General features: G+C 47.0%; 1 protein-coding gene across 2 annotated transcripts in view; it reads left to right on the top strand.

Moving 5' to 3' along the window:
- Window positions 1-21,806, top strand: part of ERN1 (endoplasmic reticulum to nucleus signaling 1) — an 80,927-nt gene that overhangs the window by 29,091 nt on the left and 30,030 nt on the right. For both annotated transcript variants that reach the window (XM_030295943.1, XM_030295942.1), the window contains exons 3-4: window positions 18,129-18,162; window positions 19,167-19,239. In XM_030295943.1, coding sequence (XP_030151803.1) covers window positions 18,129-18,162; window positions 19,167-19,239 — 107 coding nt within the window. The remainder of the gene's footprint in view (window positions 1-18,128; window positions 18,163-19,166; window positions 19,240-21,806) is intronic.

The following is a 21,806-nucleotide window of genomic DNA, read 5'->3' as shown; positions in this document are numbered from 1 at the left end:
GAATCTTGTAATCATAATTATAAGAACTATCTTCTGTAACCTCAAATTACTCGTTTGTTTTTACAGAGGCTGAACTACTTGAGGGCTGTAAAGTTTGACATTCATCCAAGTTAGCCGCTTTATTGGGTCTTTACGTTGAGGGAAGTGAAACACTGAACTTGTTTCTCATTTAATCTACTCTGCCTCCGTTTTATGATCTTGTCTTGCTGGTGATAGTTAGCACGGTAGAGTCCTACAGCTGGGAAATTGTATTTGATTTCCAAAGCAATCGTCCTGGATAACGCTATGCAAAGCCAAGGATTTGGGGCTTTCAGAGTCCAGTAATAATTCTGATTTGGCCCTAGATTAGGGTCTGACCAGCATACTCTCTTTCGTCACTGATCTGTGACTCATTATTTACATGAGCACAGCAAGTGTGTTTCCTTCGCTAATAAAATGTTCTCAGAACAGTGTTTTGAATGGAAAAATATTGGCATATATCGTAAGGTGACACATCATTTTATCAAGCCAACAGCAAACCTGGTTACGGTCCATAGATGGCGGCAGCTGGGGCATCACAGACCACCCTGCCTCACCTGTCTGAGTGGGTCCCTGCTCGGATCAGCAAGAACCTCAGGCAGCCGGAAGGACCAGCTTTCTCAGGAGTGAGTGGCCACAAGAAGACTGTAGACTTTCAGCATTGTATTTACAGCCTCCCGGAATGTTATCTGTACCGTCTCTCCTTCATGTTTAAGCCTTCTAATGTTTCTAAAACAAAAGTAGAGTCCTTTAAATTTCACAGTGTCTGATTTTGTCCAAAGATGAAATCAATAAATCCTCAACAAAAGGTTTGAGAGAAACACTTTTTACCATTGAATGTTAGGGCTGGGCCACGGTTTTCTAAGGGCCTCTGGGAGGTGGTAGGAACTGCTCTGAGCTTGGCCAGCTGAGAGCAGGAAAGATTTCTGAAGCTGTGGTGAGCTGAGCCTTGTGAATTTCTGTTGGGAGTGAGGCCTGCAAAGGAGGCAGCAGGTCTAGGTCCTGTTTGGGAGGAGCTTAGGGAGTAGAGGTGGAGGGAGAGAAGCAGAGGGCATGTTGAGTCCTACAGTAGCATCCTGGCTTTTGTACTGGGACGAACAGGAAGCTGGGACCATTAATATGACTGAGAGTGAGTGACTCAACACTAATCCTGCAGTGCAGTGTGGGAGTGTGGGCCAGTGACAGAGAGGCCAAAGCTGTGGGGCAGACCTGGAAAGGGGAGCAGGGGGATGGGAAGAGGTGGGAAGGATGAGAGGCGGGACAGAAATACAAATCAGTGGAATCCAGGAACAGATTAGGGAGGCAGAGCAGGGAGGTGTTAAGAGACACTTAAAGGGAGAATTTGAGAAATCTCAGTAAGGTCTGATAATTTCAAGTGATATTCATTATGTTCTAAGTCTCACTGTTTTTCTGAGAATAGACTGGCTTTTTATTTATTTTATTATTTTTTTTAACATTTATTTATTTTTGAAACAGAGAGAGACAGAGCATGAATGGGGGAGGGTCAGAGAGAGAGGGAGACACAGAATCTGAAACAGGCTCCAGGCTTTGAGTTGTCAGCACAGAGACCGACATGGGGCTCGAACTCACGGACTGCGAGATCATGACCTGAGCTGAAGTCACATGCTTAACCGACTGAGCCACCCAGGTGCCCCTAGATTGGCTTTTTAAAGTTAAATTCAGCCCTGGATACCAGTCACTATATATATTTCTACAATAGATGTAAACACTGTGTATATTACAGTATATCTGTGTATTTCTACACAAAGGTTAAGGGTGATAATGCATAGAGACCCTGAGTTTTTGACTTAGTTTTGATCTTGCAATTATAACTAAAGATTTCAAAATTGATATTTCTAAACCATTAATCTGTAAATCGCCTATAATGGTATCCAGATACTGTTCCAGGCCCTGTGGGTACAGCAAACGAAAGAAACAGACAAAATCCTCTCCCCCCTAGAGCTTTCATTCTGGCAGGAAACAAGGAAATAAATTACGTAGTGGTGATAAAAGCTATGACTTTATTGAAGAAAAATAAAGCAGGGGAGTGGAATAGAGAGGGCCAGGGGTGGAGGTGGGGGTGGGGGCTGCAACTTGCAACAGTGAAGGCCCCACAGAGAAGGCGCCATTTGAGCAAGAACTCAAGGAGGCAGGGGAGCCTTTAGGCAGAAGGCATAGTAGGGGCGAGGGGGGGAGAGTCCTCCGTGGTGGAGGACTTGGAGTATGGGAGTGGCTGCAGGGGGGGCAGGGAGTAAAGGAGAGGAAGAGGAGTAGGAGATGAGAGCGCCAGTCCTGTGGGGATGCCATGCTCTCTCCATACAATATTTATTACGGAAATGCCCCCCTACTGTCCTGGAGTGAAATGTATAGATAGTAACCCCCCCCCCACACACACACACACATACACAGACACACAATTTCAGAAAGAAATACATGTATTATGCAGCTGGTGATCTAACAATGGACTAATAGAAAAGTAATTCTTACTCACCTACATGTATTTAACATGTAAATACCCCCCTACACGGTGACACTCCGCCGTGAGTGAATGTGGTGCCCGCCAATGCAGACTGATAAAAACACCAGGACATTTAGCGGTGCCCGCATCTCCAAGATGGCGAGCAATTCTTGGTAACGCTCCACACGTCAGAAGTGCGACCTTGCCTGCTTTATACAGTAGTTAAAGTCTGGAAAGATTACTTGTATAAAATTATGCAAAAAGTACTTTTGTGCTTTTACATAAGTGAGGTTGTAGGCTCCAGGGAGTTATCAAAGGTTTTTGGCCTGTGGGAGTGTCTGACGGTGTACAGATTTGACATGATCTTTGGCTGTGCGGTGCCCGCCCCCCCCCCCCCACACCTCCCACCAGTCTCTGTGACCGCCAAGAAATGCCCCTCACAGATTTCCTGAGTGCTGCCTGGCAAGCCGTGCCCTCCCCATAGAGGTATAGCCTCCCCATAGAGGTGTAGGGCCTGGTGGCTGGTGTGAGGCTGTTGGCCTTTTTGAAGCCACCACCGGAGACATCTGATCAGGGGAGCGACTTGCCCTGGTATTGCAGACTGATGTTTGTGTCCTTCCAGAATTCACGTGGAAGCCCTCCCCCGCAATGTGGTGGTGTTTGGAGGTGGAGCCTATGGGATTTAGTTGAGATGAGGTCATGAGGGAGGGACCCTCATGATGGGATCAGTGGCCCTTTTGGGAAGAGGAAAAGCCCAGAGCCTTTGCTCTCTCCCACCATATGACAACACAGTGAGAAGGCTGCCGTCAGCAAGCCAGAAGCAGGGCTCTCACCAGAACCCAGCCCTGCAGACAGCCTGATCTTGGGCTTGTAGCCTCCAGAACAGTGAGAGGTAGATGTCTCTTGTTTACGCCACGTAGACTGTGGGATTTTGTTAAGGCAGCCTGAGCTGGCTAAGACACCTGGCCTCCACTTTACAGGGTTAGCAGGTGCCATGTTGAGACTGAACTGATGAGGCCAGGAGGAAGCTGGAGACCAGGCGGAGGCTGCCGCACCAGTCCAGGCAAGGGAGGCTGTGGGCTTGGGCCTGAGAGGCAGTGGGGGATCAGAGGCAAATGGAAGAAACTTGCAGATGCAGACAGACCCCTTTAACTCATCAAGCTGGGGCTATGCACAGTATCTACCTGTTACTCCATTTCATGGTTTCCTGACTGTTTACTTGTTTCGGGGGCCAACAGACTGGGAGAGTTTTGTTTTCTTTTTTCTTTCCACAGAGTGGTTTTGGCAGGTGCTTTTGTTCCTCACCCAAACATGTGTTGCCGTTCCCAGAAATGAAGATTTCTTACACCACAGCAGCGAACTGCACCTAGTACAGAAAACGAGTTTTATTCGCTTTCAGAAACGTTAACGAGTTCTGACACCACGCGAGGTGCAATCTTTCTAGGCTGTGATTTTGTGACTGTAGCAACAACACTGTCTGGCTTTGTCTGAAATTTCACCAGTGGAGATAGTTGAGTGTGTGTTTCTTTTCTGCACTTTCAGCCCAGATGCAAACAGAAAACACTGCTGCCCTGTTTGGCGTTAGATTGGTTTTCTAAAGCTTGCTTTGGCTTGGTGGGGTTGAAAGGACTTTCTTTTGGTATTGCCTGGGCTGGTTTAAGGCTTCTTGCATCCACTTTGAGATACCATTTGACTAAAATTAACGAGCTAACTAGGATTATTTGGAAGAATAATAAAGAATAAACTAGATAGAATAGAATACAAGAATGAAGTTACGTGAAATTTGAAGAAAATCTTCCCGCCTGAGTTTACCTTTCTTAACGTGTGCCTCTTCCCGTAGTTCCTCCTGCTGCCGACAGCCACGGCCCCCCCCAGTCTGGAGAGTACAGTGATGCTCTGCTACTTGGTCACTGAGTTCTGTCATGTAGACTGAAGTAGTGTCTCTTAAATGTGGCTCCTTTTTTTTTTTTTCCAGTTTTTATTTATTTGTTTTGAGAGAGAGAGTGGGGGATGGGCAGAGAGAAGGGCGAAAGCGAGAATTCCAAACAGGCGCCACACCGTCGGCACAGAGCCCGACGCGGGGCTCGAACTCCTGAACTGTGAGATCATGACATGAGCCTAAACCAGGAGCTGGACGCTCAACCGACTGAGCTACCCAGTCCTTCTAGCCAGTATCTCAGCCAGACTCATTTCCTAGATCAAGAGGACAGCTTCATGGCTCCCTGCCATCTCTGTTGTCCTTCACCCATCACACTGCTCTCAGACCTGCCCTCTAATGAGACCACGGACCAGGCTGCACCCCTGCTGAGATAGCCTTGGTGCCGTCTAAGGCAGTGCCCTAAGTGTGGTCTGCCCACCTGTGTTACCTGTCCACGAGAAGTACAGAAGGGATCCTAAGAGTCATCCGTGCTGGGTTAGAATTTTCAGTAACTGGTCCCTCGCCACAGAGAAGGCCCCAGTCCACAGAGTGAAGTCTAAGCCCCTTCGCATGCATGCGAGGTCCTTCACCATCTGGCCCTCACCCCATCGCTAGGCCTCAGCAACATGGGGCCTTCGCTCATGTTCCCTCCCCACCAGCAGCCTGCAGCGTTGGACAGGCTCCTTATAGATCTGTTAAGATCCCCTTCACCGGTCACCTTCTTGACCCCTCAAGCAGGGTGAGCTCCTTTCCTCATCTGGATTCAGGGCACTTTGTGCTTGTGTTGTGAAACTTTGTTTACATTTGTCTTCCCACTGAATTCTAATTTCTTTATTATTTTCTATTGAAAAAAAAATTTTTTAACGTTTTTTTTTTTTTTTTTTTTGAGAGACAGAGCACAAGCAGGGTAGGGGCAGAGAGAGAGAGAGGGAGACACAGAATCTGTAGCAGGCTTCAGGCTGTGATCTGTCAGCACAGAGCGTGATGTGGGGCTTGAACTCACAGAGATCATGACCTGAGCTGAAGTCAGACGCTTAACCAACTGAGCCACCCAGGCGCCCCTGAATTCTAATTTCTTGAGGTTGGGCTCCCTAGACAGCCAGGGATGCTCAGTAAATGTCTCAGGCACCTGATGCTGACTCGGGTCCCAGAACCCTCTGACTAGATGTCTTTGGGGAACCCTGAGAAACAGATGAGCCTGGACTCTGCCCCCTTGGGATGCGTTATCTGTCACCTGGACCACTGCCACGGCAGGTTCCAGTTCCAGTTTCTGATCTGGAGTTTCGTATGGCTCTTTGTGACTTTTTGCTGTCGGTTTTTCTCTCCTGTCCCTCCGGCAGCGAGCACGTTCCTCTGAAAGAGAGATCTGCCTTCAGAGGTGTGATGGAAACATGAGCAGAGAAGTGTGAGAAGGGGCAGTATTTCGTTCATAGTTCTAATCTGTCTTCTCTTACTGAATTTTCTAGGCTTAAGATATGCATTACTCCCTTTCTACCTCATTGCTTAAGCACAAGAAAAGTGTTTATTTGCTTTCCATTGTTTGGGAGGACTGAAAATTAAGTTGTGAGAGAGGATATGAGAGGGGCCTGTTTTGAGTATCTTGAAAATGTGTTTTCTTTGTCGTGTTTTCCTTTTTATCATGGAAGATTCTAAACATACGCAAATTAGAGACAATGAGAGGTACAAACCCTCGTGTCCTCCTCATTTAGCTTCTGTGAGAACCAGCTCGTGCTCAGTCTCCTCTGTACCCCCTCTGGCGTCCTCCCTCAAGCTTGGGCTTTACCTCAGAGTGACACGTCTCTCGTTGTGAGGAGGTCTCTCAAACAGCTGTCACTATGCTTGGTGGCATAGATTTCCACTCCAGTGGGTATTCTTTGCGCTCTTACTAGGTCTGTGTTGAGATCCAGCTGTGAATGTTGAAGCACGTGAATAAAATCCTTTTTTGGCTGTAACTTCGTTACCTGTCCTTTCATCTTGGCCTGACCGTGCAAGGTTTGATGGCACTCTGGTTACTCACGAACGGATTCTGTGAAGCTCTGACGTCTTGAAAGGCGTTTGGGCTCAGGCCATAGCATTGAATTGTCTTGCCCTCCCCCCTTTAATTCTTTCACTGGTGATTATAGTGTGTGTGTTTAGGTCTGAGTGACTCCTGTCAGGGTGAAGGTGAGGAAGAACATGGTAGAATCCGACTGCCTCTGGAGTGGGAGCTTTTTCAGGTTACTTTGGCACGTCCCCATGATGGTCTCTGTTGAGCGTGACATCTGGTGACTCGCAGAGAAGACTTGTTACGTCCTGTCCCAGTTCAGGTGAGACCTGGAATTCGAGGGTTAGCTTTTGGTGAGATGTCCGCTTTAAAATGCTCTCCTTGGGGCGCCTGGGTGGCTCGGTCGGTAAAGCATCCGACTTTGGCTCAGGTCATGATCTCACGATCCGTGAGTTCCAGCCCCACGTCGGGCTCTGTGCTGACAGCTCGGAGCCTGGAGCCCACTTCGGATTCTGTGTCTCCCTCTCTCTCTGCCCCTCCCCTGTTCATGCTCTGTCTCTCTCTGTCTCAAAAATAAATAAACATTAAAAAAAAATTGAAAAATAAATAAATAAATAGATAGATAAATAAATAAATAAATAAAATGCTCTCCTTATCAAAGCTGAACTTTGAGAAACGTTGGAGACTTGCTACCTTACACGTTGGACCTCGCAACTTCAACGGGAACTTGAGGTTCAGATTGCAGAAGCACCTTTCCTTTGGGGGAGGAAGTGAGCTGCCGCTGGGGAGAAGCATTCCCTAACAGATTCACTTGAGTGCGTGGAACATATTTGGGGAAGCTTACCTTTTGAGTTCAGGGAGGGTGGACGGCCTTGTTTTACGAATGATTTCTGTAAGAAAAGAGTATTAGAACCGTAAGCATTTTCTTGAGGAGATGCCAGTGGTTCGTTGCATTCAGACCAGCCAGTCTAGCTTCACTGTCTTCTAGGATTAAAATCCCCATGTCCTCCTGAGGTCCTTTTTGTCCCCTGCGTTTTTTTCATCAGAACTAAGTTCTCTTGATACGTTCCCCCTCCTCCTGCCGCCCTTCCTCCCCCTCCCCAGCACGGTGCAGGCCGCTGTCGCCTCCCTCACTGCGCTTTTTGACTCCTTCCCTGTCTTGTTCACTTTGTGCCCTGATGCCTGCCCATCTGACCTGCCTTCGGAGGACTCCGATCCCGTCTCTCTTTTGCTCGGAAGCCTCCAGTCAGCCCCTGGTTAGCACCCACCGTGTCAGTGTTGTCACATCATTCTCCTCCATGGCCTCGCTGCCTCCTGTCCAGCCTTACCGTCACTGCTTCTCAGAAGGAACACTTTGCATTCGCCAAGGCTGTGTCCTCGTTGCCACAGATGGGGTGATGCTTCTTCACTCATGCTGTCAGGTCCTCCCACCCTCTGAGCCAGCCTTCGTTACGAAGTCTTTCTTCCCCGAGTACACAAGCCCTCAGCGACTTCCCTCACCTGGGAAATCCTGTGGTGTGTACCACATGCTTCGGCAGTTCATCAGATACCGTTTGTGCACATCGGCCGTATCGACTCCTTTCTTTATCCCACACAGCGTGGAGCAGAGAATCAAGCTAATAGCAGACGCTCTGTCTTTGCTTTTGAGATGTGTGTGGTAAATCTCCACAGATAATTACTAAGAGTGGGGTTGTCATACTCTTCCTCAGAGAGAAAGGGAGAGAGGGAAGGACAAGGCTCTTGAATATTTGGTATGTGAGGAGGCTTCGTTCCTGGGTTTCGTTGGTCCATAAATACCTTTCAGAAGGGCCAGCCCAGAAGTGTTCAAATCATTGCTAGAGGTGTACTTATAAGGGGCTGGTATGGAGAATTTCAAATATTTTGTGGCATCTGAGATGTACCCAGAGAAGTCCTCTAGTCAGAGAGGAAGCGGGTTTTAAATGCAAGGGGTGTAGGGGTCAGCCAGGTGGTTGTGCTTTGGAAAGGAGAGTGAGGTGGGGCAGGGCAGAAAAGCCAGTGCTCATCTAGATTCCACCAGAGAGGCAGTGTGTTCCAGAAATATCAACGCTTATCTGAGGAAGAGAAGAGAATGATCTTGTAAGGTTCCTTGAGCTCCAGTCAGATGGGCAACCTGTTCTTGTGGCTTCTGTAATCAAAGGAATCTACTCCCTCCTACGTGGAAGAAAGTCTGCCCAGAGCTACCTCCGCGGAGAGGCCATTAAATGTGGGCTCTGTTTTAAAAGACTTACTTAAATTTTGGTTGACTTCGTCAGAGACATTTTTCTGTTTTGCTGACTTCTCACCCCCATGTCTTCCCACATCCTCACCAGTTTTGCTAAGCATGTTAGGGAGACCTGTGGCAGTGCTGACAAGGTCTTTCTTGCTCTTTGAGTGGGTTTCCCTCCAGTCCCTTCAAACCCTGTGACATTGTAGGATCGGGCTTCACTTCAGAAAGTGAAGGTTTAGGGCACCTGGCTGACTCAGTCAGTAGAGCATGTGACTCTTGGTCTCAGGTTCATGAGTTCGAGCCCCACGTTGGGTGTAGAGAGTACTAAAAAAAAAAAAAAGTGAAGGTTTATACTTCAAGTGAATGCAGGAGAAACAGGCCTTTCTTCTGAACATATTGGAAAGGCTTTCCTTGCTTGAATGACTTCTTTTTCTTGGCTTCTCTCTTTTTAAAAAATTTTTCATTTTAGAAAAACTTCCAACACACGCAAAAGAGTAGAATAGTATCGTGAAACCCTCATGCAACCAGCACCCAGGTTCAGTAGTGATCAACATGTGGCAGGCAGTCCCCTTCCTCATCTCCTTCATTATTCTGAAGCAAATACCATATCGTCCCCCCCCCATACATGTAAACAATTTTTAAATGTGAGTGAACACACCAAACTGTGCCTGGCAGCTCTCTTTAGCTTTTATCACATAGGTTTCTATGTGGAAAAGTCCTTTTCGTTAGAAAAAACTTGTTGGAATGACACTATGACCTACAGGACTGAATATCTTAAATCACGGATTTCCTTTCACTCTGCAGAGAGTATTGTCTACTAAGTATGAGGGGAGCAGAGACCTGGATGGCAGCTACCCCAGAGTTCACTCTCTGATTACTCATTAAACCGTACATAAGCTTTATGTACTTTACTGTGTATATTTCGCTTTTTATGTACGTGATGTAAATGGTCCCTGTCCTTCAACATGCTTAAACTTCAGTCCAGCCCCCAGATATTTGAAAGGCTACCTGCACCGAAACACCAGCCCTGGAGAAGCGTGATCAATGCATTCTAAGAACACACCCAGTGCGGTGGGTGGTCACTGTCTGATTTCCTGGAGAAGGGGGGCATTTGAACCGGCCCTGATGAACAAGCAGATTTAGATAGCTAAAGAGGAACAGGCAGTGATGAGCACAGAGACCAACATGAAAGCACAGGGGTGTTCTGGGAAGAGACTGGATTGAAAGAGAGTCATGGAGAAGAATCGGGCCCGCGTTTTGCACAGCCTTGAACGCATAGGCCTGTGACTCCCAAACCATCCTCAGGGGCCCTGGGGGCCGCAGTAAACTCACAGAGGCACTGCAACTTGTTTTCAAGTTTTGAGAGAAGCATAGCAGTACTCAACAAACAAATGTCAGACACCCTGTTCGAGGTAGTTTGGGGTTTCAACATCAGCTTGTGCTGCTTTCCTTTCAACGACGTATCTTTGCAAGGCTGAATTTTTGGTGGTTGCTGTAATAAAATTCAAACACCACATGAAACGCAATGTGGAATGGTAATGAGGGTGGCAGTGTCTAATCCGATTATAAGGTTTGGAATATGTGTAGCACCCAGCAGGGACACATCCCATTAGTAAGTAGTTATGGTTAAGAATGAAATAGTTTTCTTTCCATTTACATGTATTCCTTTTTTTCAAGTGGCTTTGAAGTTGCTAGTCCCTACATACTCAGGCCATTTGGAACTAACTGCTTAATAAATGGAACTGTTAGGCATTTCTTTTTGCCGAAGGCCCTATGAAGAATTTGCTGACACACTAAGGGTGTTGTGAACCAAGGAAGTTTGGGAACCTCTGACTTGAGCCACAGAGATGGAGGGTATTCCGTAGGCAGAGGGAGGAAGGAACCATTGTAGGGTTTTATGTGGAGGAAAGACGTGAACAGATTTGCCTGCGTCAGGCCCTTGCAGACAGTAGGTAGGATGCATGTCCAAAAGCCCAAGGTGCCAAGATCTGAGACAGGAAGCTGGTTAGGAGACTGCTAGGTAGACCCAGTGAGATGATGGCTGCCTAGTTTTGGCAGTGGTAAAGGAGGACGTAGGTTTTGAGAAATGTGTGCTGGGTCGAATCTTACATGACTCAGCATCTAATTGAATGGGAGCAGGTTAGAATTAAGGGGAGAGTCGAGGACAGCTCTGTGTTTCCGGATTGTGTGGCAGGGCAGGAGTGGGGCTGGCCAGCCAATCTGGGAATGTAAAGGAGGATCAGGTTCGGGGGGGTGTGACCTCAGGGTTGAGATACACTGTAAGCAGCTCGAAGTGGGGCTGAGTCATGGATTCCACGGGAAGACGTCGTCAGATGCCATGTGGAAACCTAATAATAAGGATTTGCAAGTGTTAGATTTGGTTACTGGAACTGGACAGGGGCAGTTCTGGTCTTACTCCGAGGGTAGGGGCCAGAGAGCCGTGAGGTGAGAAAGACACAGAAGGCGAGAAGGTGAAATAAGATCCAGGATAATGGTTTCCTAGTTAAGAACTCGAATTCCCTGGCCTTACCCACAGAATCAGCTTCCTGGGGGAAGGACCCAGGAACCGGCATTTAAAAAACCATAGGGAAACTTACCGTCTGCTGGTGGGCACCTAAAATAGCACGACCCCTTTGAAGCGCCGTGTGGCAGCTCCTTGTCGAGTCCCATGTAAACAATATGGCTCCACGTTCCAGGTATTTTCCCAACAGAAATGAAAACGTAGGTCCCAGCGAAAACTTGTACCATAAATGTTCAAAGCTGCTTTAGTCTCATTTTCCAGCCCCAAACTGGAAATAACCCAGTGTCCCTCAGCAGATAAACAAATTATAGCATATCGACACAGAGGAACACTGTTTAGCAATATAAAAGGACAGACCATGATACATGCGACGATGTAGATGAACCTCAAAAACATGATGCAGAGAAGGAAGCCAGGCACCCAAGAGAACCTAACGTATGAACTGCGTTTGTGCAATTTTAGAACAAACACAACGAACCTGTCAGTGGTTATATGGGGGTGAGAGTTGGTGCGTGAGAAGATGCTTTGGAGTGATGGGAATGTTCTAGGGTGTAAGGGTGGTTACGTGGATGTGTATGTTTCTCAAGACTCGTTGAATCGTACACTTAAAGTGGCTGCCTTAGGAGAGAAAGGAGAGCGTGTGCCAAAGAGAAGGGGAGCCCAGAGGTTTAGTGTGTTTGTGGGCTGAGGGGAAGGAGTTAGCCAGGCAGAGGAGGACCTGTGGGTCCTTGGAGACATGGTACCACCTGGGGGCTGGGCAGTATCTATGAATATGGAGGTGGACGCATTGTCTCTGTATGGAGAAGTGAAGGGTGGGATTGGGCAAACTTGAGGAGAAAGGTAGGAATTTTGGGAAAGCTCACTCTGTCCCCTCTTATTCCTCCTGTGCCACAGAAGGCAGAATCGGGTGTGGAGGGAAGGAGGCCTTGAGGCAAGGAGTGCAAGTTTAAAGAGGCCAACCAGGAAATAGATAAGTGTATCTCCTACAGTATGGGGCCCAGTGGGCCATAGATGTAGAATGGTTTTTCCAAGAGTGACTGTAGTGTTTTCTTCAGCACAACTCAGAGCCTGAGTGGAGGAAAGGGGATTGCACAGTAGATTTTGGGGTGAGGGATGGTAGAGCATATTTGCTGGATTATTAAAAGTAATTAAGGATGGGGGCACCTAGGGTTAAGCTTCCGACTTCGGCTCAGGTCAAGATTTCGTGGTCTGTGAGTTTGAGCCCCGCGTCGGGCTCTGTGCTGACAGCTCAGAGCCTGGAGTCGTCTTCAGATCCTGTGTCTTCCTCTCTCTCTGTCTGCCCCTCCCCTGCTCGCACTCTGTCTGTCTGTCTCTGTCTCAAAAATAAATAAACGTTAAAAAAAAAAAAAGTAATTGGTAATGGATGTCCAGGCTGGGCACGAATAGAAGTAGGAAAGAAACTAACATGTAGTGATTGCTCCGTTCAGTCAATATATTGAGCACCCCTCTGTGCCAGGCACTGTTTTAGGTGTTGAGAATATGGCAGACAACAAAAGATAAATCCCAGCCCTTATGTAGTTAATAGTAGCTAGAGTCAGGCATTTATTTATTTTTTAAGTTTATTTATTTACTTTGAGAGAGAAAGTGAGCATAAGCAGGTGAGAGGTGGGGAGAGGGAGAGAGAGAATCCCAGGCAGCCTCTGCACCGTCAGCGCAGAACCCAACACGGAGCTCGTGAGATCATGACCTGAGCGGAAATCAAGAGTTGGACACTTAACCAACTGAGGCACCCAGGCTCCCCAGAGTCAGACAAAGTAAGTAATGTACTGTACTTCAGAGGTGGTAAGTGTTGTGGAGAAAAATCAAGTAGGGAAGAGGGGTAGGGAATCCTTGGTGGGGGGGGGGGGGGGAAGGGGCGGTAAGAGGTGGTCATGGAAGACCTCTCTGAGATGGTGATATTTAATCAAAGACGTGGGCAGAGGGGGCAGCAAATGCAAAGGCCCTGAGGCAGGGACAGGCTAGACGATATTTGAGGAATACAAGGAGGCCAGCTCGGCTGGAATAAGCAAGGAGGAAATAGTGGGAGAGCGTTAGAGGGTGGGAGAGTGAAATTGTGTAGGATTTGCAGGCCACCGTGTGGCCATTGACTTTTTGAGTGAGATGGGGACCACCAAAGGTTTTGAGTAGAGAGTACTCTGACTTTTGTCCTTAAAAGGATCACTGTTCTCTGTGTCAAGGCACAGACTTAAAGTCTTGACAAACATTTAATCCTATTTAATCCACCTAGAGATGCCTCATGAGGTTGGTATTATTATCTCTCTCGGGTTTTTCCTTTATTGATGAAGAAATTCAGGCCCAGAGAGATTAGATAATTTTGCTGAGGTCACTCGGCTGGTAACTGGCAGAGCTAGGATTTAAGCATAGACTCAGCTGAATCCAAAGGCCATATAGACTAGAGTCCTTGAAAGGGGAGGGGCTTTGATGATGTTGGAGGGATATTGGGTGTGGGAAACAAAGTGATGATTATTATAGAAATAGACCCTCAAGTTTGGCAACCGATGAGATGTATTGGGGAGAAATGAGCGTCAACAGAGTCATTGGAGCCTGTCTGCCTTCCAAGAGAATAGTGGGCCGTTAACAAAATAGGGTAATCAAGAGTAGAAGTTGATCTGAGGTAAAAGATGGAGGGCATGACTTTGGGCAGGTGGTAGCTGAGTTCTGGTAGGAAATAGTGGAAGTGTCCAGTTGATCCAGGAAGAAGAGCTCAGGAAATGGGGCCCCTGGACTCTCCCCATGTAGGCTGAAGTTACAGAGATGGATGTGTTCTCTGAGAGAACTCAGGGGAGCACCCGGAAATGTTCCTCCCTGTTGGGAGTAGAGAAAGAGGGCGCCAAGGGGGGGGGGCCAGAAATCGGGCTGTGCAGGGCCACAGAGGCTGAAGGGCGGGATACCCGAGGGGCGGGGCGAGCCACAGAGTGGGAAGTGGCAGTGGAGGGGCTGCCTCCGACTGCGTGGTCCGGGGCAGTGGGCACGTGGCATTGCCCAAATGGTCGAGAAGCGGCAGAAAGGGTGGGTGGGGCTGTTGGTGGTGCTGGATGGAGCCACGAAGGCCCGTAGCTCAGGAGGGGAGCAGAGTCGAGTCCACGTGTGGCCCAGTCCCGAGGGAGAGGGCATGAGGTCCCAGACAGGACGGAATGGAGAACGAAGGTGAAAGAGGTATTCGTGGAACGACGAAAATTCACATCTTTTGGAAATAAAAATGTCCTTAGGAACTTGGGCAAAAGGAAGGGTGTAAACATCTGTTTTGAGCCATTTCTGTCCCGGGTTAAAAAGGAGGATTCAATTAGCACAGCAGTAGCAATGAGTTGTCACATAACCTCATCCACGTTTCTCTGGGTATGAAGACTGGGCCGTTTCGGGCTCGAGCTGGAGCCACTAGGAAATCGGGTCCCGTCCAGTGTTCGTTGCCTGGGGAGCAGTGAGGAGGTTACTTTCTGCCCAAGTCAGTTCCTCCTCTGAGATCCTTGCCTTTACCTTGAGTAACACCTGTTTCCATGCTTGTGAAGTAACCTCGTCTCCCACCCCCACCCCCACCCCCTGCTTTTTTTTTTTCCTTCTGAAAGTAAAACAGCTTTATGAGATGGCTTTTATCCTTATCAGTCTCCATATAGATAGAGTGGTTTATTCTGGAGCAGTGTTTGTTTATAGCCTTATAGTTAGGCCAGGTTTCTGTTCACATGGCTGAATTGTTTGTTTACTTTTTTTTTTTTTTAAAGCAAGAATCTTGCCTGATACACATTCTCGTTATTAAACAAAAACAGCCACTTTTTCACGTTGGGCTTTCGTTGCACATTTTCAGATGACGCCGCTTGCTTTTATTTTGCTGGCTTTCCAAATATTTTTATCTTTAACCTTTCACGTTACGGGAAATTTCAAGCGTAGGTAGAAGGAATCGCCAAGTGACTCCCCACCAGTGCCACATTCATCTTTAACAGTTACCAGCAGGCGGCCAGTTTTTGTTTTATCTGCCCTCCCCACTCCCCATGTGGGTTTTTTTTTTTTTTCTGTAGTATTTTAAAGCAAATCTCAGATTTAAGCGATTCTTCAAGAAACAGACAAACAAAAACCCTAGGGCCTAGGTCACTGCCGTCCCTCAGAAGCCAAGCAGCGCTTGCTCGCCTGTCAGAGCTGATGTAATTAATGGTGGTGCTGTTACCTGCCCACAACTCCACGCGTGTTCCTCCCAGGGACCTTATTTTACCGAGTGGGTGGGAATGCTAAGCCGACCTTCCTCTCCTCTTAAGCCTAGAGAAAGCTCAGATCCTCAACAGCCGCGTAGCTGTCCCACTGGTCAGCTCCCACCGAGGGCCCGTGCCTTCACAGGACACTGAACCTGTCTGGTACAGGACACGTTTGGGGACTTGAGGCCTCAGTGTCAGGTGACCCGTGGACGACCTCTCGAAAACCAGGAAAATCCGCAGCTGAAGGCAAGACCCTGAGAGTGAGCCGGTGCCCGTACGGCAAAGATAAGCCTGCGAACGGGACTCGAAATCCTGTCAGTCTCCGTGTCTCATTTCTGGTGAAAGTGCTAGAATCCGGCAGTGTCTCCTCTTCCTCTGTGTGTGTCTGTGACGCCTTGAAGCAGCTGAAATGGACAACAAAGATGCCTCCCGACTGCCGTGTTTTCTTTGGAATGTGGCATTCCTGCTTTCCCTGGCTTGTGTGGCGTCAGGGCTGTGTAGAAGTAGCGGGTTGTAATTGCACCTTGACTTTGTTCGGTGGGGTGAACGCCGCGTGTCCGTATTTCCTGTCTCTTGCATCAGTCTGTTTGTACCGAGAAGCGATTAATGGGAACGATAAACGCAGGCTTACTAACTGAAAGTTCCTCCTGTTTCCTAAAATGTTTTTGGTTTAATGAATTGTTTGTTTGCTGCCCACAGACCACATGTTCTGTGCGGTCTGTGTGGCTTCTGTCACTGTGAACACCGTATGCTTTCATGTCAGAGCTGGGCTTGTAAAGCAAAGTCAACAGACGATAAGGCTTGAAAGCGTTTTCTTCATCTGAGAGTCCCAGGTGACGGGGGGAGTCAGGCAGCCGTCTGTCACCACATGCACAGCCGGTGGAGCCCGGAACCCTGTGTCCAAAAATCCTGTCCCAATATTAGCCCTCCTTACCCCCAGCTTTGAAGTGGTGGACGGTGGGTCTGTGTAGCCCGTGGGGCTTTGGTTGCTGGGAACCCCCTCACGACTGAGCTGCCTCATGCCTGTGGACTTTAGCCCTGGTCGTGTCACCGTGTTCTCATGCCGCCATTGACCCCAAGGAACCAGGAGCGTCCTCTTGATTTGTGCCTGGGAGAATCAGGAGAGAGAGAGAGAGAGATAATGCTGTTTTTGACTACTGCAGATAGAAAATTGACTTTGGGAAAACCCTTTTTTTCCAGTGTAAAAAGTACTGCCTGTTGTTATACAAGTTTTGGGAAATAAAAAAAAAAAAAGAGGGGGTCATGTATACTTCCAACAAAAATAATTCACAATTAGCATTTTCTGCCTTTCTGTTTTTTTCTGTGCATTGAAGATTTTCTCCCCAGTTGCATTAATACTCTATGTATAATGTTATCTTTTCTCTTGAACATCATAATATAAAGATTTGTACATTTTTTTTTTTAATTTTTTTTTTCAACGTTTATTTATTTTTGGGACAGAGAGAGACAGAGCATGAACGGGGGAGGGGCAGAGAGAGAGGGAGACACAGAATCGGAAACAGGCTCCAGGCTCTGAGCCATCAGCCCAGAGCCCGACGCGGGGCTCGAACTCACGGACCGCGAGATCGTGACCTGGCTGAAGTCGGACGCTTAACCGACTGCGCCACCCAGGCGCCCAAAGATTTGTACATTTAAAAAAAAATTTTATAAGGCCTTCTAGAAGCTTTGATTTTCTGCCAAGTGGCCAGTCCTTAACTGAGCAGAAATCAAGAGCCAGATGCTCAACTGACTGAGCCACCAGGTGCCTCCTATTTTGTGTTGCTTTCAAACTAGATTTTATAGAAATGGATCAAAGGGAATCAAGGGAAACAAGCCCTTGGAGGCTCTAAGATTGCCCTGTTGCTGCCCCAAAGGGGTGTATTCATTTACCATTCAACAAAATTCTCATCAACAGGAAAGTTTATTCTTAAGTCATCGTTTTGATTTTCCTAATGGGAGTACCTAGTACCATGCCAGGTATCTGACAGGGTGATCATTTAGGTTTTAAAAGTCCTTGATATGTCAGATAGTGACAGTGTGACCCATTGTCCACTGTGGGTTGTGACTGGTTCTTCCTTCAGTGTCCATCCCCCAAGTTATGTGCACATTTCTTTTTAAAAAAAAATTTTTTTTTAATGTTTATTTTTGAGAGAGAGGAAGACGGAGTGTGAATGGGGGAGGGGCAGAGAGAAAGGAAGATCCAGAGTCCAAAGCAGGCTCCAGGCTCTGAGCTGTCAGCACAGAGCCAGACATGGAGCTTGAAATCACAAACCATGAGATCAGGACCTGAGCTGAAATTGGACTTAACCAACTGAGCCACTCAGGCACCCCCCCCCTTTTTTTTTAATGTTTGTTTGTTTGTTTGTTTGTTTGTTTAGAGAGCTAGCAGGAGCAGAGGAGGGGCAGAGGGAGAGGGAGAGAGAGGAGGAAATCCCTAACAGGCTCCACACTGAGTGTGGAGTCCGACATGGGGCTCGATCTCAAGACTGTGCAAGATCATGACCTAAGCTGAAATCAAGAGTCCAGTGCTTAACCGACTGAGCCACCCAGCTGCCCCTGTGTGCATGTTTCTTGACAGCAGTTTTCTTCTACTCTGTTCTCTATCCAGCCTCGGAGACCATCATAAGAGCCTACGTCTGTGTCTTTGGGTGTGTGTTTTCTAAAGTGCCTTCACGTACATTATCTCATGTAGGTAAATTTAAGTTATTGGTGTCACTCGTGAGTGAGTCCTGGGGGGCTCTCTCAGAATCCCGATATTTTAGAGTATGTCTGACGATGCCTTTGTTGTTCTTTTGCACAGATCCGGTTCTGCAGGTTCCAACGCATGTGGAAGAGTAAGTCTTCTGATTTGCTTAAGCACTTCCCTTTAATTCATTTTCTAAACTAGTCAATTAATATTTAGGAAGCTAGCTGTTGGGAGTACATTATGTGCATAAATGTAAAGTATAATGAGAGTGCTGGAGACAGGAAGTCTTACAGGTTCTACGATCAGGAAAGGGTGGTCAGCTGCTGGGGTCGGTGGCAGAGGCAGGGATATTAAAAAGTCTGATGAAAGTCAAGTTGAGTTTCGAGCTTAAGCTGCCAAAGTCCTACCAGAGGGTTTAGATCTCTCCCTCTTCACTGTGTCACACCATGGAGGGGAAACATGGCCGTGACCTGCTACTACAGCATGTGTGTTATGGCCCCAGCAGGAGCTCACATGATGGGACATCCTAAGTACAGAAAAGATTCAGCAACAGGTTTCTGAGTGACTAGTCAGAGCGCAGACTTTAGAAGGTTAACGTGACCAAAGACCGCGTTGTATCTGCTTCGTGAGGAGCCATGTACTGGACACCATCCATCTCCTTGGCAGGTCCTGTCAGATGTCAGGCTTTCAGAGTCTGCTTTTATTGCCTCCAGTTTAAAAATAAATGTTTGTTGAACACTGAAGGTAGATTTGTCCTACCTGTTTATGTACTGTTCCATGCTATTAAATATTAATTATTAAAGTTCTGTACACAATTGACTTGGAAACTGGAAAGCAGACTTACTGGGTCCTTTTCACTTATTTATCATCATCCAGGATGCTTTGACCAAACGACAGTTTACTCTTCTGTGGTTGGTTTTTTGCTTTTTTTTTTTTTTTTTTTTTTTCTGCAGGTTGCTTTTTTCTGCTCAAACATAGCCTGTCACCATAGGGATATTTTATTTGTGGCTAAAAGTGAAAGAGCCGTGGGTAGAATTGTCTTATACGCACACATCCTCCCCCTCCTCCCAATCATGGCTTTGCATGGCTTTGATATTTTGTTTTGTGCCCTGGGCTGTAATTTATTATTGATACTCATTGCTTAATCTCTAGGCCTGCCTTCCTCCCAGATCCCAATGATGGCAGCCTGTATACACTTGGGGGCAAGAATAATGAAGGCCTGACGGTGAGTGCATTTAGCTTCTTTGTGTTCTTCAGAGGTTCCAGACCAGTGGTCCTCAACTGTCGCACACCGAGATCACCTGAGAGCTTAAAAAAAATTCCCGGAGATTCTAATTCAGGAGGTCTGCAGTGAGACCTGGGCATCAATATCTTTTTTACAGCTTCCTAAATGAGCTTTTAACTGGCAGCCAGAATTCAGCAGCATTGATCTAGACCAGCAGGTTCTCAAGGCCCAGCCAACACACTAGAGGGGTACGATACTCCCTTTAACAGCAGGGCTTGCTCCGACTAGTGATTTCAAATTGGGGGTGGAGGGTAGTTTGCAGCCCTGCCCACCTCCACCCGAGCAGACATCCCTTTACGAGGTAGGGGGGCAGGTGATGTTCCATTCCCAACTTTATCTGAGAATCTAGACCAGTGGTTCTCAACCTTAGGTACACATTGTAATAACCTGGGACCTCTAAACCAAACAAAAAAAGACTGAGTCTGGGTCCCAATCCCAAAAGCTTCCATTTAATTGATCTAGGTCATCAGGAATTTTTAAAAGCTCCCTAGATAAGAGAATTTAGAAACAGGCCCACACAGACGGGCACCTGATTCCTGACAGAGGTGTGGCTGCAGTGCAGTGGGGAAGGGTGGTCTTTCAGTAAGTGGTGAGTCACCTGGGATATCCACGTGGAAAAAGAAGCTGAGCTCTTGCCTCACACCAGACACACAGAACTCCGTTCCGGAGAGATTGCATGTCTAAGTGTGAAACGTAAAAACAAAACTTTAAGAAAAAAAAAAAGAAAGTAATGGAACATCTGCACGACCTTAGAGTAGGAAAAAATTTCTTGGATGAGATAAACAAAACAAAACAGAAACCACCCCCCCCCCCCACTAATGAGAAAGGAAAACAAATAGATATATTGGACTATATTACAATTAAGAATTTTTCTTTGTTAAGAGACACCATTAAGAGAGGCAGGCCACAATGTACTTGAAGTACACATATGACTCCAACAAAAGATTCATAGAACTCTTGGACGCTGCTGGTGAAAGTGCAACTTGGTATATCCGGTTTGGAAACTGGCAAAATCTGTAAAGCCTTATGACCCAGTTAATCCTTCCTGGGTCAGCGTGTACCCACAGAAGTGTCTGTGTCTATGTTCCCCAAAGGCAGGTACCAGATGTCCTACAGCATGATGCAGAATAACCAAAAAGTGAAAACTGTCCAAACAGCATCAATAGAGGACAGGATAAATAAATTATGGGATAGTGATACACCTTCAATGGTCTCCACCAGTGAGGACCAACGGCCTGTGACACTACCCAGGAGCATGGATAAACCTCACCAACAGGAGGTTGGACAAAAGATGATAAACCAGAAAGGCTACACACTGAATGATTCATTTATGTAAAGCTCAGAGACAGGAAAAACCAGCCGATGCTGTTTTGAAGTCAGGATAATGATGGCCCTGGGAGGGGATGATTGGAAGAGAAGGCGAGGGCTTTCAGAGCGCTGGAAATGTTTTGCTGCTTCATGTGGATGCTGGTTACATGGGCTGGTTCACTTTGCAAAACTTAGCTGAGCTGTGCACTCAGTGTGCTGTTTGTACGTTCTGCTTCGATAGGAAATATTTTTTCAAAAGCCTCCAAGTGACTCTGATGTGCAGCTAAGGCCGAGAAGCAGCGGTCTAGACTATAAGTGGCTGTGAACTCTGATTGGCATATTCTGACATTGTTTTATGAACGCCTGTGACTGGAACAGATGGGAGGAGGGCAAGCCTTGTGGAGAGGTGTGTGCGTGTCTCACCTCGAGCATCTCTCTCCACATTCCGGAGCCTGTTTCCGAAGCACTTTTCGCTAGACCCTGTGTGGGACTATCTGTAGAAGTTGTCTCCTATTTCAGCAGCCCTCTGGGATACAGGTGTTATCCCATATAAGACGTGTGGAAGCCTCACCCACAGAAGTGAAGGAATGTGCCCAAGGCCAAAGCTTCAAGTGTTGGAACTGGCCTTGAGCTCTAACCTCCAAAGGATGCTTTGACCACCACCCTTCACGCCTTCCTGTGTTCCGGGAGCGGTGTGTTTCCCCCTTGGGCCAGGGAGTCCTGCAGAGCTGTTTAGCAGACGCTACAGGATTCCAGACTGGAAGCCTTGCGATGACTTTCTGATTCTCCAAAACACCTGACAAAAATCCAGTCAGTCACGACAGCCTCTCTTTGGCATTTGTCCTTTTCTAAGGCTTCATTTAAGTGTTGGGATAATGGGAAAATCCAAACGATTGATTATTTAAAGCTCTGTTTGTTAAAGCTAGAGAGAAATCTTTTTCTTTTTTGGAGAAAAAGATGACAGTGTGGTAGAAGCAGGTATATGTATAGAATAGTTTCAAGAACACAGAATGTTCCAAAAATAAAGTATACTGAAACGAATGTTAACCAGAAGAACCCCTCAGATGTCAGCTGTGTGGACTCAGAAGAATCAGTTTTCTGATGAAATGCAGTTGAAACATGTGGATTCCTTTGAGTTTCTTTTCCTGGCGCCTACCATAATTTCTTTCTAATACTGAAAAAGGCTTAATTTTCTGTGT

Source organism: Lynx canadensis, chromosome E1, assembly GCF_007474595.2.
Source record: "Lynx canadensis isolate LIC74 chromosome E1, mLynCan4.pri.v2, whole genome shotgun sequence".
NCBI classification, from domain to species: domain Eukaryota; kingdom Metazoa; phylum Chordata; class Mammalia; order Carnivora; family Felidae; genus Lynx; species Lynx canadensis.
This window is presented reverse-complemented; position numbering and strand designations above follow the sequence as displayed.